This window comes from Cariama cristata, unplaced genomic scaffold (genome assembly GCF_000690535.1).
Source record: "Cariama cristata isolate BGI_N322 unplaced genomic scaffold, ASM69053v1 scaffold31669, whole genome shotgun sequence".
NCBI classification, from domain to species: Eukaryota; Metazoa; Chordata; class Aves; order Cariamiformes; family Cariamidae; genus Cariama; species Cariama cristata.
The window spans coordinates 13,267-32,206 of record NW_009636818.1 but is presented as its reverse complement, the minus strand read 5'-3'; the positions used below and the strand labels follow the sequence as shown (position 1 = coordinate 32,206).

General features: G+C 37.9%; 1 protein-coding gene across 1 annotated transcript; it reads left to right on the top strand.

Moving 5' to 3' along the window:
- Positions 1–3,483: 3,483 nt before the first annotated feature.
- PAPD5 (PAP associated domain containing 5) lies at positions 3,484–18,273 on the top strand (the record flags this gene model as incomplete). The annotated part of the gene is made up of 10 exons (XM_009708068.1): positions 3,484–3,530; positions 6,422–6,542; positions 7,582–7,689; positions 10,958–11,086; positions 12,263–12,476; positions 13,350–13,476; positions 13,574–13,677; positions 15,411–15,598; positions 16,405–16,569; positions 17,925–18,273. Coding segments are annotated over 10 exons (1,383 nt in total), but the record flags the coding sequence as incomplete, so codon positions are not given.
- Positions 18,274–18,940: the final 667 nt, after the last annotated feature.

Here is an 18,940-nt window from a genome sequence, read left to right as displayed (position 1 = left end):
TATATATATATATATATATGACTTTGGGCCTTGAGAAAATAGTCTGTCTTTAAGCTACTGAAACTGTTTTTTGTAGCCATAATCTGTTTAAGAAGGGGAAGCAAATTACAAGCCCTAACACAAGTGACCACTGGGCTTAGCTGTAATGTGACTGAGAGGAAGCACACACTGTGTAGTTGAAAACTGAAGTTCACTTTCCAAGTAGTGCCAGTTAAAACTGCTGTGACCGTCTTTCTTCACTGTTCTTGAAAATGTTAGAGAGCAAGAGCGTGCTAGTTCCTTTTTCTCAAGTCAGCAACTGCTCTTCAAAACCCAACTCTGCGTTTTGTCTGCTCTTGTTATGTCAAGGAAGAATTCTCTTGTATGCCCTTCCGTTTTCTGGAGGCTAGGAGGGAACTGAACGGTGACAACAGCATGCCAGGTTATAATCTGGAAATTACTGTAATGTTATTTTTCTAATACTTTACAGATCTGCTTGGGAACTGAACTGCTGAACTCAACTGTGTTCAACTTTGACAGTCCTTTGTTGTAATTTTTCAGTCATTTGAGTTAATCACTAACCTTTTGGAAATCTGTGTTGGTTTAGCTACTTGTAAGATTTAAGTTTTGAGTAAATGCTCTGAGAAGGTGGAGTGTTATCTGGTTCAATGTCCTCAGCTTTAGCTGTAGTGTAAAGCAAGAAGTTAATGTTTAAGCTGTTCATTTTGAGTCATAGATGCCGCGGATCCAGCTAAAATAAACTTGTAGGTTAAACATACACATTTGGTTTGTAGTTTCTCACTAAACACGTAGGTAAGACGTACTATATAAAAATCAGATAGCAAGAAAAGGAAAATCAGACTTCATGAATCTAAATGTACAGAGAGCATGTGGAATGTGTCTGTGCACATACTTCCCCCCCCCGCCGTTCCACTTAGGAAAAGGCTGAAAAAGCAGATGGAGGGGGGGTAAAATTAGGTATCCTAAACTGTTACTTTATTTATAGAAGTTAGCAATTGTGTCATTTGCTGTCTTACTCAAGGGAATGTGCTTAGAAGGAAACATTCCTAGTAAGTGAGAACTGTTCTTGGCATCAGCAAGGTTCTGACCATAAGAAAGGCTTTAATTACACTGAAACTGAACAACCTGAAACATTAAACGAAAACATTTTAAGACAGTTTTTTGACCAGTTGAATATGAAAATTTGACTATTGAACAAATAAATACTTACACAGTGGAATTTAGCATACATTTGTCATAATGTCCTCAGCTTCATGTCCGAGTATTATGTGGTCTCATAGATCTGAAAAGAGGTAATATTGCATACTTCATGCACTTCAGTTAAGAAAATACTATGATTGGGAATAGTAGTAGTCAGATGAACTCTATTCAGTTTGACAAACTTCAGAAAATTCTACTTAATAATGTGGAAGAAAAGGAAATTTAAATTGGCTATGGATAGGTTTTTGTTGTTGTTTTTTTTGATGGAGGGATTTTGGTAGCAAGGACTTTCCAAGCTTTTGTGGGTTTCCAAGTTCTGTTGTGCATAGCGAGGACATATTTGGACACATACCATAATTAAAGCTCCTTCAGGAAACTTTGGAATTTAATACGAACAAGTTCACAGAAATGTAGGATAAATAGTAACAATAACATACAAGAGTAGAGGGAGTCCATTACAGTACTATGAAGTCTTAAGTTATCTTATGAATGCAAATACATATCTCTGGCCACATAGACTGAAAACATAAGCGGCAGTGTTGGCATACTGCAAAAACTAGTGCTCACGTCTCTCAAGTCATAATAGTGTCCTGTATTTGGGATGCTTTGAATATGTACATGGCTACAGAGCTTCAACAGTTTAGATTCTGATTCGATAATAAATCAAAGTCCTTTAAAATTTCTATTCTGATTTCCCTACTCTTCCGTCTTTCCAGATTTGATGAGAGAGGGATTGAAGTGTAGATGTGGGTTTCTTTTGTAATCATTCAGTGTTTCTGATACTCCAAATTATTGTACAACAGCAGATGTTGTCTCATTCCTTTTGGTAAAGGTCATATATGTTGTATCAGTAAGTTTATGAATACTTTCAGGGTTGTTTATTCAATAAAGGCTCTCTCTGCTGTTCAGCTGAACACACCATTTTGTTTGATAATGTGAAAGCACATTTAGTTTTTTCTGAGCCCATCAGTGGTTGTTTTATTGTGCAGAAGCACTTCTCAGATGTTTTTGGTGCCAAATAAATCCTGTTTGACTGAACCCAAACAGTTTCATAGAGGATGCTTTTATTATTATCCTGGATTAAAAGTAGTAATAATTATTATATTCTTAGCTTTGTGATGCCTTTATGCTTTTGTCAAGATCTAATACAATATTAATGCTAGTTCTGTGGCATCTCTTGCAGTCTTTTGTAGTTTGAGAAGCTATGTACATTCAACATTATATATACTGCTAGCATGTGCTTTTTGTTGGGGTTGGCGTGAGGGGCTAAAAAGAGTGAGGTGATATAAAATAATCAAGAGGAAGCACTCATACTGCTTCGTAGTCTACTAAAGTATCAAGACACTTACTGGCAAAACATCTTTTCCCGTCTCACCTTTTTTCTTATCCTGAAGGGGGAAAAACAGAAAAAGTGGGTCACTTGACATACAAATAGGTGGCAATCAAGGTAGTGTATGAGACTCAGTAAAGCAGAATACACAAGTCTGTAAGGTGGCTCCAGGAAACACATCAGAAGACTGGTTGCAAAGTCATCCAAACATACAGATGTTTTTACTTCGAAGTCTCACCAGTCCACTTTTGAGACTTAGCACATGAGTCTGACCTCCCTGTGAGGCTTGGCTAAATTAATGAGGACGTGGTTTTGGACAGCTTACAATGGAAACCTGATTATTTAAACCTCCAGTGTTAGTAAAAATCCAGCATAATAAACTAAATCTGTGGGATGTGAAACTTTCTGAAAGTTTTTGTTGTTTAAACGGAAATAAACAGAGTTGTGCTACTTGCTCTGCAATTCAGAAAAAAAATGGATCATGATTTTTTTTTTTTAAAGTATGCGAAGCAACAGAAAGATATTAAACTTAGAAAATGTGTTTAAAAACGGAAGGGTATACTTTGAGATATGAAAGCAAAATATAATTTGAACTGATACTGGTTTTTTCTATGTTCTGTCATTCTTAAGTGTTTTTAAATCTCTTGCGTTATGAGGTTTTGCCAAATTTGGTCCTGGTGAAAATTTTTACATTACAAAGATTTTGTAATAGAAAAGTCAAAGTTATTAATGTTTCGTGGGTGATAACAATGAACTTTAACCGTTTATACTACACTGAAGATGTAAATGCTTTAACAGAAAAGAGTACTTGTGTTCAGGGTGTACCTGTTAGCAATACCAAGATCTGCCAATGGAGGGTAGCAATAACCAGCCTTTACAAGCAACTTAATAGAACTTGTTTGTCTTCTGAAGCCTAAAAATTTGTTTTCATATATCCTGTTCTTGTGTTTCAGGTGCAGATATTTGGAAGTTTTAAAACTGGTTTATATTTACCTACAAGGTTAGTAATTCTTCATTGTAAATTGCATACAAGAGAAAAGATAGCCTGTTGAACCTGTACCCCTGTAGTGATTTATCTGGTGTCGCAGTATCTGTGGTACTTGTGTGTATACTTGTTATATTAAGAAAGTGTTTAGCTATTAGTAATCTGCAAAGTGTACGCAAGTATAGTAATTAAGACTATTAACTGTAATACATGCGTCTATATAGATTTTGCATGTATCGGTAAAAGATCTGAATTACCATGTTGTCAGAAAAGGCTTATTTTGTGATTTGGCTTCATTAAATGACTGAACCGGAATAAGAGATTGGCCTTAAAAGAAGAGCTAAATTTTATCTCCACAGACGATTAAAGTGAAACATTTAACGTTACCTTGTTAATGATAATGTTAGCACTGAAGAGAAAAGATTACATATGGAATTATTTTTTTCTTTCAGTCTTCTTTTGTGAAATCTGTACAATAGTGAACATCTACCTTTTCCAAATTTATTACTAGTTTTCATAAAGAAAAGTCATTACTCGGTGACACTGGTATCTTCTGTGTAGAAATTATAAGTATTTTTGACAATTGAATAGAATGAAAGGCTTAAATGGCTGTAGGAGATAAACACATTTAAATAGTATAGGTCTGAAGTTAACACTTGAATTGAGTTCCATACTTTGGGAACCTGAGGAATTAATATCTAGTATTGACTGCAAGTGATGGATACCTGAGTTGGCATTTTGTCTCTTTTTGAAAACAAGATTCTGACAGAGGCTTTAGTACCTGCTTTAGTCTAAGGAGTTGCAGGAAAGCTGAATTGCTCTGTTTCTCTTTGGAAAGTCAGAAGTAGGGTGTGCAAATACACGTTGTTTTCACACTTGGCCTTGTTCTTGGACTTTTTTTTCATTGATTTTAAATAGGCCTGATTAAACTTGATTGGATGCTGATAATCCAAGAGAGATATTCCTATCCCCATGATAGATAGCAATAGTTCTTTACTATATTTGCCTGATTGTTTTGAAACTGATGTAGCAAAAACGCTTTGCTGTTGTCTGTTTGATTTCATCTACTGCCTTTTCTCCGTATTTGTTTCAGCTGAGTTTTCTGGGGAAAACAAGTGCTGATACTTTAAACACAGTACATAAGCCCACAACAAACCTTCCTGTGGCAGTACTTGCCAGACTTTCAAAATAACCAGCATTTGCATGTTGGTAATTAATTCACTGTTGCCTTCTATCAAAGCTTCCTTTTGCCCTAGGTTTTCCCTACCTGTCAGTAGCTGTGTGATTAATTTAGATTTCAGGTTCTGGGATCCAGGAGGACCTACAGTGTGGGGTTGTTTTTTTTTTCATTCTGTTACTCTGTGTTAGAATTTGCCTAGTATCCTTTTACGTAGGCTGATACTGAAGGTTTGGGCACACGGTTGTTTAGCTGCTGGATCTCTGTGTTATTTTGCAGGCAGTGTCTATGCTCAAGGTGACAACAGAGCTGCTTTTTCTCTCTTGGTGTGCATCAGAAAAATGTCTCCTGTTGTTAATGGTCAACATCAGTAGTGGGTTTAACACTAACTTAGTTTAGAAGAGAAGTGTCCAGCAGCATTTCCTACTCTCCAAGCAGGTTTTGAACACAGTTTTCTGAAACTGGCTGAGTGCTGCCCGTCCTTGTCAGCTAAATGGTATGCAGCTGAACTGCTGCTGAACTTGCCTGCTGCCAACACGGCTTGTCGGCAAGAGATGTTTCATTTAATGCAGATGTAGTTTCTTTGAGATTGTTAAAGCAGTGTTGTTTGTGAAGCGGCAGACCTGTAGAATCTGTTGCGGGCAAAAAGTATTCGTAAATTTTTTTGTGTTTTCTGTTACGCAGTTTTCCATAGGACTGAAGTGGCCTGCTAATATAACTATAGGGTTATGGGCTTGCCTCCTTTGTGTTCGCAAGCAAGCAGGGAACGAAGAAGTTGAGGAGCAAAGAGGAAAAAGCTCAGGATCTCACAGTAGCCTTCGCTAGCTTCAGTTTGGACACCAGTCACCTTTTGAATTTGAGTTTAGGCATTGAATTAGGGTGTCGGCTCCCTGTGTAGTCGAATGTGTCTATGCATAAGGAGGAAGTGCAGCGGGATGGAGACACCTCTTCAAGGAGCTGAGTTACTGAGTGAAGTTAATTAGATGGTTTGATCTTACTTAACAGCTTGTTGCTTCCTGAAGTCAGTTGCCACATTTTCCTCTCTCCTGGCCTGCTCCCTGTTCTTGGCAGTACAGGCCAGCTGCTTGCCATGTGCCCACTGCTGCACTGGTCGCCCAGAAAACCAACTTTGAGATGCAAATAGAGGCAGGAAATTACCCCAGCATGTTTTGGAGTTTTTTAAGGGGGGTTGCAGGGAGGAGTTCGTTTCTGCCAAACCCATTAATATATTGAATTGATTTGCTGTGGATTAGACAAACACCAGACCTAGAGCAAGGAAGGAGACAGGGCCGTGCATCTGGGAGCAGAGGATGGGGGGTGGGGGGAGCAGGACTTTCCCTTTCAGTGGCAGGCTGTTAAATCTGCGTTACTAATTAATACAGCCCAAAGGTGGTGATTCACAGCAAACTAACGTCTTGCTCTGAATCACTCTGGAGAAGCTGATCCCTCTCTGCTGACAGTGTGGCCTGAGGAGACTAATCTCAGGCTTTGCAACCCAGTTGATTTGTGTGTGTATCTGCCCCCTGCTCTTGGTAACCTGAAATGTTCTGTGTTTCCGCAAGTGTAAGAGTTCATCCCCACTCCTTTCCTCAGAAAATTAAGAATAAATTATTCGTTTAAGCTACATTTTGTCAGCTTTATTCTCGTTATCTGTGGATGTCAGTTGTTTATTTTTTAAGTGTATTGGTCTTTTAATTTGAATAAATCTGTATTTTTCTTTCCATTTCAGTGATATTGATTTAGTTGTGTTTGGAAAATGGGAGACATTACCTCTTTGGACCCTGGAGGAAGCTCTTAGAAAGCACAATGTAGCAGATGAAAACTCAGTAAAGGTTTTAGATAAAGCAACTGTAAGTTTGGGGGAAGAGGGTATTTCCTTGTTCTAAGCTAAACTTCTAATCAAAGAAAGATCTTGGTTAAAAGGATTAATTTTCATAAGCAGAAACTATTTTTAATATAAATTTGAAATAGAACCAGTAGAACCTTTTTATTTAGTACAGTTTTTATTACTTACAAAATAATTGATAGTGCTCCAGCAGAAGCATTTCTTCTGTTGGGCAAAATAATCTGATTTTTCCATACTGCGCAACATACGCTTGCTTTTAAGTGAGATTATACTAGTCATTGTTGTGAATTAATCTGATTAGACTTGTGAATTTCTGGACTGAGTTTGTACGTAAGTAAATTATTTTTTTTCTTATTGTAAGTAAGCAGACATAATACGTTTTCACGTCAAGTATTAAGTACAGCCTTGTATAAATATGTAATGGTACGTCTTGTGCAGGACAGGATTAATTCCATTGTAACTTCCTACCTTTTGCTAATTGTAAGAGTATGTAAGAGTGTTGGGGTTTAAACAGATGTCTAATTGATGGCTGTTACTAGAAGAGAGAGGTAATTTGGAAACCGCTCAGGTGGAGATACTTCAGAGTGCTGCTTGTTTGAATGTAATTTTGATGAGGAATCAATGACCCACGATTACACACGAGTGTGTCTTTTCTTAAGAGTATCTATCTATTTCCATTTATCTTTATTTCTTAAGCATTTGTCTCCCTCTGGTGTTTGTTTTTCCTACTAGAACGATGCTTCTGCACCAGGAGCTGACTAAAAACAGTTTAAAATTAATCATTTTGAAGATGAAGTGTTAAACTCTGTTAAACAGGATAGTAAATTGAAAATATTATTTGAGAGTTAGAAAAGCGAAGTTTATGCAAACAGATTGGCAAGGAGAGTGAGTTCATAAACAGACAGGAGTCCTGTTCTCTCCGTCTGCCTCCTCTCTACAAATTCATAAAACATTTGGGTTTTACTGGTGCGTATAAATATGAACGAAACCAATTGTGTCTTGGAAATCTGTATTGACTTAATCTGTCTTTTTTTTTTTTTCAGGTACCTATTATTAAACTGACAGATTCCTTCACTGAAGTAAAAGTTGATATAAGCTTTAATGTACAGAATGGGGTTAAAGCAGCCCAGCTCATCAAAGATTTTATCAAGGTTAGGCAACACTATAATAGAACTACAGAGCTGAATTATTTGATGACTTAATTTGATTTTCTGTTTTACTTTGCATCCTTACTAGAGATATGCTTTCACTCTCTGTTATTTTTTTGTTGACTGATACTACTGTGTGACATTCTTAGGTTTTAGATATATTGCCCTAAAAGGCATGAAGATAGTAAAATGTACAAAGAAAGTACGTAGAAGTTATAATGGTACAATGGCTAAGGAAAATGCATTAATACCTGTGTTAAAAGTTCTGCTCTTCTAACTGTGGTTCCTTGAACTTAAAATTAGTAATAACTACACATTCCTGAGAAAGAAGGAATGATCTTGTTCTAGATTGAATATTATTTCAGCATGCAAATGCTAATTAAGTAGAATAAGTTGAATTTAGTAAGTTATTGTTCAGGGATTCACTAGTATGTGTATCGTAGATACATTACAGTTATTTTTGTTTAATATATGGGATCATTTTGTTAGGATTAATGCGCTTTTGTATTTGAAGTTTTGAAGTATCATTACACTGTTTTCCTTTCTTTCCCTTCTATTCAGTGCACGGGACACGCGTAGTAAGTGTCTTACAAAAACAGTAGAAAACTTTTCTTGTATTTTCATGTTCTTTGTAAGGGGATGAAGTGCAGTTCAGCCTCACTTAAGTGCTTAGGTATTACTGTTCTACTACTAACTGCTTTGGTTTTTTAACCAAACTAATGGAGAGCAGGAGAATCAAAATATTTCGATAGCTAGACGAGTAAAGCTCCTTCAGAAAACTCCATAAATCTGAATAAAGCAAGCACTTTACTTTCAATCATAAGGGTTAGAAATCATGTACATCTGCTTTAATAATGTCATTGAGTAGCAAGAAGTCTTCTAAATTTTGGGGGATTTTTAATTGCTCATAAGTTGAATGTGTGGCCTTCAACTTGCCATCTTTGGTTCCTTTATGTCTGTTTAGTAGGAAGTATGAAAGTAGCTGTTTGCTTCTACAGTGTCTATTTCTTTAACTTGTAGAAGGACACAGGAGAAAAATCTCCATCCTGAGTTTCAGTAGAACAGTCTGAGTTCTTGTCTGTGTAGTCTCCCCTGTGTGCTTATATAAACCTTCTGCTTAAACCTTGTGCTGGTCAGGCCTTTTGCACCTGCAGGAGGGTGGGGGGGTCCAGAGACTTTTCTCTCAGCCTCTGTCTCATGAACAGAAGTCGATTGTGTTGGCCAACTGTTTGCTACTAAATCAAGACCGATAGTTTTGTGCTGTGTAACTCCTTGTTGGGGAAAGCAGATGCCCAGATTCTCTGTTGTAAGACGCCTACCTGGAGTTTGGTAGCTAACTTCAGTTTTTACATCCTGTGCATTGCTGCATTGCCATGTGGCGGACAGGCAGTCCGTATTTGGTTTTCTGCCACAACACGGGCTGTAATTCTGTTATACTCCACGTACAAGCTTATTTTTAGGTAAGTCCATAAAGCCCTGCATACTTGCCCAAAATGTCTTCTCTTGAGAGCCTGAAGGCATTTTTGTGTGCTTAAAAAAAAACCCCGAAAGTGTTAGTGTGTTCCTGTTGCCCAGGTTATTTGTAACCCTTTGGAGAGGTGGCTTTGGCCTTGGGTCAGGGCATAGCGAACACATGTGCCCTCAAGAAGAGAGGGGGAGCTGCATCTGGCAGCCGGGCAGACTCGGGGCAGGGACCTTCCTCGCCAGGGTGCAGCCCCATGGTACCCCATCCTGAAGAGCAGAGCAGGTGTGGTGACAGTAGTTGGGGTCAGCTCACGATCTGGCCAGCAGCTGGCAGACAAGTCCCCAGCAAGGAGGTTGAGGCTGAGGATGCCAAGTTGGTGGTTAGGGTCAGGATTAGGATTAGGATCACCATCAGTGCACAGCAGCGTGGCTTGGGCAGACACCAAGGGGCACAGCTGAGATGAAAAGCAGCTCTCAAACAAAGTGGAGGGACTCCAACAAGGCTTCTCACACGGTGCTTTCCCACACGGCTATTTTCCCAGCAGCCCAAGCCAAGGCCGTGCAGCTGTGCCACACCAGAGCTGGCCTTGAGCACGGGCGGCTGAGCCTGGTGTGGCGGGGAGAGGTGGCCCTCGGCCCCGACACACGGCAGGTAATGGCTGCGCTACTGCGGAGGTCGATGGCTTACCCTGGAGAAATCTTGGTGTGTACTTGCCAAGTGACTTCATTGGTGTTCTTGAAGATCTCTCTATAAAACACTTGCAGGGCATTCTCTTGGGTCTTCTTTTGTTCTATATAGCTTTGAATACCTAACTGAGGTGTCGTGTTCAGTATTACCCTTGGAAATGCCTATTTCTCTTCAACCAGTTTATTTAGGTCCGAGGCACCTGAAGCCTTAATTAAGGGTTTGCAATTTCCTGAGAAAAATCCTGTCTTTGTATTGTGGTATATACTGATACTCAACACTTCAGCTTGTGACTCTAAGTTCTTAATAGTTCAAAAAAGTGATCTTGGGTTGTTTGGTTAAATAGGACTCCCAATACTCACCATAGGGCTCATGCAGAGACGTGCTTGGAGAAATTCTTCTTTCCCTTTAATCTTTTGCAATCACAGATACCATGATCCACATTTCTTCTCTGACACTAAGGACCTTTTTAGCTCTGTGTTGATAAAAGGAGTGATATTGTTGAGCCTCTCTTGCCCTCTCCCCTGTGAGGGGGTGTACAGAGTGCAGGCGTAGCCCCAGCCCCCACTGCTGTCCTAAAGGTCTGTGTTCTCCGCACGTGCAGCCTAGGCACACCTCTAAGGGAATCAGTGCGGACAAACCTGTTGAAGGACCAGTTACCCAAGGTAAGTATTTGGCTCCTTTGAAAATGTTACCTGGGTGTAGTAATTTTGAAGAAGTGTTTTGAACCCTGGGCATCTGAAGTACTTGCAGGACAGCAGTTTCAGTCCGCTTTGGGATATCACCCTGGTTATGGCAGGAAGGTTTTGCTACAGACATGGATATCTGCATAGTTCTTTCTTTGCTTTCCTTTCCACTTGTATGAGAAAAGCAAGTGTATTTATATATTCAAACAATCATTCTGATTTTATGAGGTAATAACTTTTTTGTATTGTTAATATCTGCCACCAGAGTTGAAGAGGTAAAATAATTGTATTGATCACAGGCAGAGCACTTGGCTTCTCCCTGGTTACTAAAAATAAGAATTATACTTAGCTTTAAGACTTAGCTTCAGTATGCTTTCTTAGCATCAGTTGTATATATGCATCACGGTATCCTAACACCTTTGTTTTTCTCTTTCAGAAATATCCTGTATTACCGTATCTAGTTTTAGTATTGAAACAGTTCCTGTTGCAGAGGGACCTTAATGAAGTATTTACAGGTGGAATCGGTTCTTACAGTCTTTTTTTAATGGCTGTCAGTTTCCTTCAGGTAAGCTTAATGAAATCTGTTGATGCCATTGGTGCAAAAAGACATTACATTAAGAAGGTATTTAATCAGTCCTTAAATTTGAAATCATTTAAGCTATCCTGTTTGTGGTTTTGCACCCCCTTTTCATTTAAAAATAGACGCATCCCACCTGTCTGCTGTTCTTTCTCCCATACTGGTACTTTTGGTATGAGAGATGTTTGGAACATCCCTTGGTGTACCAATACCAGGCACGTGTCATTTATGGTAAAATAACTTGACTGTTTTGTAACTTATTTGGAACAAGCTACATCGGTTAGTGCTAGATGCAGCTGTCTTTTATAACACTTGTTTTCCAGGTCATACAACCTGTATGTGATTTAATGAATGCAACGGAATTGTGCTTGTTTGTCTAGGTTTTTAAGCTGATATCAAACAAACATGTTTTACAACTTTCCCTTAAATCTAAGGGAACAAAATGCATGAGCTAAATCTATGTTGTTGGGCCTCGGGGAGGAAAATATTGGGGAAATATGAAGTAGCCAGGTTCTGGCTTTATCAACCTGGTTCTTTTTCTTGTACTAAATGTTATTGTGTAACTCTGTGTGTGTGTGTGTGTATGTGTATGTCTGTACTTTTCCAGATTGTAGTTGCTTTTAAACCTGAGCCTTGAACTGGAGCTCGGTGTTTGCTGAGTGCTGTTGCAGTTCCTGGCTGAGCACAAAAGAATTGAAGGCAACAGGCATATCTTTTTGAAAGAAAACAAAATCTCTCCCAGCCCCAATTTTTTCTTACATTGACAGTAGAGGGGGTCATTTATATAGCTGTGCACATTAGAAGCCTGTATTTGTATTGCAAACCAAGGTTTCTGAAGTGCAAATATCTTTGCTTTTTTGCAAGAACCCTGTGATTAGTGCTGGAAGTTCACTTATTGAACTGAAAGTTCAAATACAAAAACATTAATACTTGACAGCCTTATTTTAAAGAGGTTTATAAAAGTTTTGATAGCATCTTGTTTGGAAGATGCAAAACTGCTTTATCAAGGGAAAATACTATATTTAGACATGTATCCGTTATATATTATGTTTTATTATAATTTTTATTGTATTTAGACATGTTTGCTGTGAAAAAGAAAAGGCACTTAAAGGCTCTTGAAACTTGAAGTCTTAAGAAAATTTTTTTTTTCTCTCTTTTTAATAGCTGCATCCCAGGGAAGATGCCTGTATGCCCAATGCCAACTATGGTGTTCTTTTAATAGAATTTTTTGAATTATATGGACGTCACTTCAATTATCTGAAGACTGGGATCCGAATAAAGGATGGTGGCTCTTATGTTGCCAAGGACGAAGTGCAGAAAAGCATGCTGGATGGCTACAGACCATCAATGCTGTATATCGAAGATCCATTACAGCCAGGTATCCTCATAAACCAAGATTCAACATATTGAGTAAGAAAAAAAGTTAGGGGACTGATTAATCCAGAGGAGTTAAATCAAAGAATAGTATAGAATGACCACCAAAACCCAAATGGAACCACCTCCTTCATGTCTATGAACACAAGATGTACTCAGAACACAACAGTTTTCTTTAAGACGTGTTCCGAGCCAAAGTTACCGTGTCACCCAAGAGCATGCCTGTACTGCAGTCAGGAGGTGGGGTGTGAGAAGGCGTGCCAACCCACTGTCGTGTGCTCTGCGCTAACAGCAGTAAAGCTTCAGCAGCATGGGCCTGAGTTTGGGCTCGAGGTACCTGTATCTACGCGTGGTCCCTTTCAAGCTTGTGCTTACCTGTATCACAGTTGCACTTTATGATGTACACATGCTCTCGTGCACTCTCTCCTGTTTGATTCTGTAAAGTCACATAAATATGTAGTGGTTTCGTTCTGCACTGTTACCTTTACGTTAAGGTTGATTGTCGACTTGAATGAGTGGCTTCTGAAACGGCAAGTCAAGTGCTATTCGTAGAAAAGGGTTAACATATTTCTGATCCAGAAAAATGTCATCCAGGACAGCACTATTATATGTGTAATAGATGCAGTACAGGATTTTTTTTTTTTCCTTCATGTATTGCGCTTTTCCCCAGAGAACTGCCGTTTTGGATTTCTGTGCATGCAAATATCTATAGGTCTTTTAAGCTCTTTTGAATATTCATGCCTCACTAATCCTATTCTACAAGAGGTAACTGCAGTGAGTTGGGACTTAAGGTCAATTTTTAAAAAATACTACTGTCTCCTGTCTGAAAGGAGATAACCACGGTTTCAATCTTATTTAATTATATTCTTATTTTAAGGTAATGATGTTGGGAGGAGTTCCTATGGTGCCATGCAAGTGAAACAGGCTTTTGATTATGCCTATGTTGTTTTGAGCCATGCAGTTTCCCCAATAGCTAAATATTACCCTAACAACGAAACAGAAAGGTAAATTTTATGAGTCTATATCTCAGACATTAATTGCTTTTATTTTTGTTTGTCTAATTAATTTTGGTGACGGCTTTGTTTTTTTCCTGGTTTACAGTATATTAGGTAGAATAATTAGAGTAACGCAAGAAGTGGCCACATACAGAGACTGGATATCAAAGCAGTGGGGAATGCAAAGGAGGACAGAGTCTTCGTGTAATGGTAAGTTTTGACTAAGCATGGCCGATACTGCGAAACTTCCTGCATATTTTGATCATATCGATTTTGTTGTTGCTTTTGCCTCACATAAGGCAATGTATGCATCTTAAGATGAATTTAGTTTTTTGCTCAGTAGTGAGGGACTTTTTCCTTGTGTTCTCTTTTTTCTTGTGTTTCCTTGTGTTTAGATTTGTACAAGAGTAAAAATGCCATACCACATCTTTATTCTACTGCGATAGATTTGGTCAGCATAGAGGTCTATAAAGACTGCTGGCTTGCAAAAGCAGACTTTTGAAAAACTTCCAGTTTAAATTGCACATGTTGTTACTGTCATACTTCCTTTGTTCGTTAAATGTGGACAAGGTTTTAAAAAGGATTACTGGGAATGCTAGTTTAAGTCTAAATCCTTACCCTCTGTTTTTCTTTTATTTTTCACTTTAAAGTTTAACATATTGTATGTGTACGGAAGCAATATTTAAACCAGGATTGACCATCAAACAGAAAAATCCTGAAATATCAATCATAATTCTTGTTACTAACAAATGGAAACACACAAAATCTAGCCAGAGAACTTGCTGAAAATGTCCTTTGAAGTCATCTTTATTTTCATTGCCCATCTTCTGACTTTAGCATCCAGTTGCCACCCTCTTTTGGTGTAGGTGTATCTGCTGTCTGGAAGTTTTCAAGTTAAAATGACTTTTAACACTCTCCAGTTAATTTTAGAATGTTGCCTACTAGAAGTCTTCTCTTCTTAGGGATTAATCAGAGAAGATGACACAGCTACCCAGTCTTTAGGATAGGTTGGGATTTTGTTTATTTGTTTTTAAAGCTTTTTGTTACTCATCTCCCTTGCTGTCCTTGCAAATTGAATGTGCTTCTGGGCCATGCATGTTTTATCAATCTGCAGACCCTCGTGGCACTGCCGTACCCCTGGTACTGGCAGACAACCACCGTTCAGTCGCGCAAGCTCCAGAGTAGTACTTAGCTACCTATTGTGATGTAGGTATTAAACTCTATATGCAAATACAGCTAGTGGGGCAACAAATGTATATTGTATGAATCAGAGGTAACTACTAGGTATGTTATGTGAGATGAAACCGTAATTAAAAAAATAAAAATAACCCTGTATCAGGAAGATAATGGTGACAGTTACAGTGGTTGTCTTGTAGATTTAGTTTAGATCTTTTTTATTTATTAAGGTAGAAATTAGTGAGATATAAGAGTTCTGAATCTCGTATTTTCAGTGTAGGGTATCAGACAAAGCAGCCAAACTTATTTGGAGTTCTTATGACCCTAGCAACTCCAGCAGAAGGAGAATGGGAGTTGCTGAGTATTGGGCGTATAGGAACCGAATTTAAACCTATGTATTTGAGTGCTGTTGAAGTGTGTCATGAAACAATCTTATTAAGCAGCACATCTGAGCTTTGTTACTACTTTCTTCCACGTCTTGTCTCTCTAATTTCCATCTTGAACTGTGGGTAGTGATTGGTGGTTTTCATCATCGTGTACATGAATGGACCTTGTCAGGAAACCAGCACACCTCTGCGAGGTGTTGGGTTGCTGCATGCAGTACATGCACACACGTGTCTGCATGTATTAAAAGTATGTACGTGTGCAGATGTCTGTACGTGTCCTGCTGGATATAATAGATACATAATACCTGAGCGGGTATATTAAAAAAAAAAAGGCAACACATTTTAGCAGATAATGTGATGCTTCTGTTTTGTTTTTAATAGGTAATGGAGTAACCTTGATAGTAGATACTCAGCAGCTAGACAAATGCAACAACAATCTTGCTGAAGAGAACGAAGCACTGGGAAAACCTAGAAATAAAACTTCAGAAACACTTAGTAAACATTCTTCAAATTCTTCATCAGGTCCTTTATCATCATCATCATCTACACTGTCCAGCTCTAGTGATGTGGTAAGTACTGGAGGTTTTCTGGTTTTATTTTTTCTATTTCTTTGAGTTTTTTTCCCCGATTTGTTTTGCCACAGAATACATTTTGAAAACTTGGAATCCTAGTTAGTTATCTCATCCAGAATCCTAACTTGCATAAGATACTACCTCTTATGCAATTTCTACACATGTAAGTTGCAGTGTGTTTTTGACACAATACATAGAATCATTATGGTTGGAAGAGACCTCAAAGATCATCAAGTCCAGCCTTCTACCCAACGCCACCATGCCCACTAAACCACGTCTCAAAGCGCCACATCTAAATGTTTTTTGAACACTGCCAGGGATAGTGAGTCCACCACCTCCTTGGGGAGCCTGTTCCAATGCTTAACGACTGTTACAGTGAAGAAATTCTTCCTAAAACATGTATTCTAATACATGTATGTATCCTTCCTTACACATGTACAAAGTGAATACAGTAGATACAAAGTTACATAGCCCTCTTTTCTCTGGAAAAACTATTTCTTAAAAAACACTGGTAGTCCTAAGCCATATACTTTAAAAAAAAAAAAAGCCTTTTAAAAAAATCTGTTTGGGAATACTATTTAAAAAATAAAAGGCACATCCCAAAATCACAATCATGTGTCAATAAATTTTTTAATCTGTCTCTTTTACTCAATAAAAATTCTGGATTGAAAGAATTTTAATAGCTAATAAAATAAACACATTTTAAGTTTCGTCCACTGCTAGCTTTATTTTTAAGGGAAAACTTGTGGAAAAACTCACTCACTCTTAAGAAAAACTCACTAATACTTTACATTTTCCTGAAGGATTCTGATGGAACACCTTGCAAAACCTCTAAACAATTGAGTTGTCGTCAGTCTACCACAAACAGAGTGGGGTCACAAGAAGCGTCACTGGAATCCTCCCAGTCAAGTGCGAAAACACAAAATAGCCAAACAACCAATACATCCAGCAACACGAACAAATCTCAGGTTTGTGAAATGTTTGAAAACAACAAGTGTATAGATTATTTTAAATATTACACCTGTCCTCTGTGGAAAGGTAGATTGTTCTGGAAAGGAAACACTGTGTTTTTCACCTCCATTTTACCCTACTAAAAAGCTTGGAGCACTGATTGTGTCTAAAATCACCTGGTTCTCTGTTTAGCATACACAGATGAGTTTGCAACAGTGGCTTTCCCAGCCTTAAAACACATGAAATTGGATTGACTTTATTTTGGGAAATCTAGATTTGCCAGAAGTATACAGCTGCATTTTCTTTTTAATTGCACCCATTTCTTTTTTGCAAAAGCATGTCAGTCCAGTCTTGACTGCAGAATTTGAGAACTAATGAGACTTGCATACACTTAGTGAAAAAACAGTTAGCGAAAATGTGTATTTAAAACTATGACTGGCTGCTCTGTTAGGTGTTGATACTTGTCGAACTGTCTTTCATTGAGAGATAAAAATTCCTTGCTGATACATGAAATTCACTCTCATTTCTCCCTAAAGACAAATACCTTTATGATGAGACCTACCAGAGCTTACGCATTTAGGAGATCTCTTCTGTTGAGGAATGCTTCTATGACAACTCAGTAATCTGGAAATATTATATGCCTCTATATGCAATATACTTTGGATATATGCAGTTTAAATTTTTATACTTTTTCAGAATGTAGGACTTCTTTAAGGTATGAAAAATAGTCTGGAATCTTCTGGAATATAATTCCTGAAAAGTAATTCTGAAGACTTGCCTCCTACTTGCTGATTATCTCTCTCTAGCTAGTAACGAGGCAGTTTACAAACTAGGCCTTGGATACGCTGTGAATGTGTGTTTGTGTTATTACGCAAAACTAATTCTGGTGCTGGAATGTGTGTATGCACCATCTGAGATACTTTACATCTGTAAACAGATGTGGTATAAAATTAGTCCTTGTCTTAAAAGAATGTTGTCTTAATTTTGCACAGAAGATGAGATTTGAGCAATCTTCATCTGTTGTCTTGGATTACGGATTTATGTTTCTGTAAAACACTTTTTTGATGGTTGTGAAATGGGAGCGATAGAACAGTTTTGTTCTTCTCAAAATTCAGAGTGCTCTGCTCTTCTCTCTTGACCTGCATGGTGTTGGGTCTAGAGATGAACATTTGTTTGCAGCCACCAAAGTGAAAGATTTGTGGTACTGTGCTGCTGTTTAAGCAATGGCCTAGCTGCTTTTGCCATATCAATTTTTTCAAGTGTAACACTTTCATGAGTTAGCATCCTCATTATCCAGAAATAGGGTTGCGTAATTGCCATGCTTTTTTCTTTTTAGCAACTGATTTACCACCACATTCTCTTTCTTTTACAGCATGGATCTGCACGGTTATTTCGCGCTTCTAACAAAGGCTTCCAAGGTCCAACAAACTCAAGCCACGGTACCTCAGTTACAAACAAACAACATCAAGGCAGCAAATCACACCATCAGTTTTTCCACGGCAAAAAGAGGAAACACAAGAGGGATGCGGCCCTTTCAGACCTTTGTAGATAGTTGCCTATTTTATGACTGTTCTTCTGTGTGCAATGATCTCATACTACAGGATAGTTTGATAGTGACTCCTTGGATCTCTTCCGGAGCTTCAGACTGTTCAGACATTGATTAGCAACTGCATTTTTTTTTCCCAGCTCGCCACGGAACGGATCATGAAGATTGATCACTGAAAAAAAAAAAAAAAAAGGAAAAAAAAAATTTAAAAGAAAAAAAAATTTAAAAAAAAAAGGAAAAAGGCTGCTCATTTGATAAGTCATATGCTACAACAGGGTCATTTAGGATATAAAAGCTTGAATGTAAAATAAATGTATTTCCCATCAGCTCATGCTGACCTGTAGAGGTAGTACTCAGTGTGTCTAGGGGGTGGTAACAAACAAATAAAACAGAAAAAAATAGGAAAAAAAAGGCAAAAAATTGTATTTTGAGGGAAACCCAGCCTTTAAAGGTGAAAGTAATTTGTGCATGATTTTTTTATTATTTTTGCATATACTTACCATTTTATTGTGTATATATAGATGACCATATAGGAAAACTGACATTTGTAATAGTGAATTTGTTAATACTTTTTACATAACATTACTGTTTAAATTGTAAACATAAATTTTTCTCAGGATTAGTTTGGAAAATAATCTGAATTGTCATCTTAACATCCATATAAAGAGACATTACTAGTTATATTGCTCAGAATTTCTTTTCTTGGCATTTAAAAGATTTAATAGAACATTTGATCTGCAAAAGCTGTTCCTCTGAAAGAAAGGTTTATGGTGGCAAATGAAGTTTTTCATTTGTGTAAAGTGTACATGTACTTTGTGTAGACACTGAGCTTGTCATCTTGG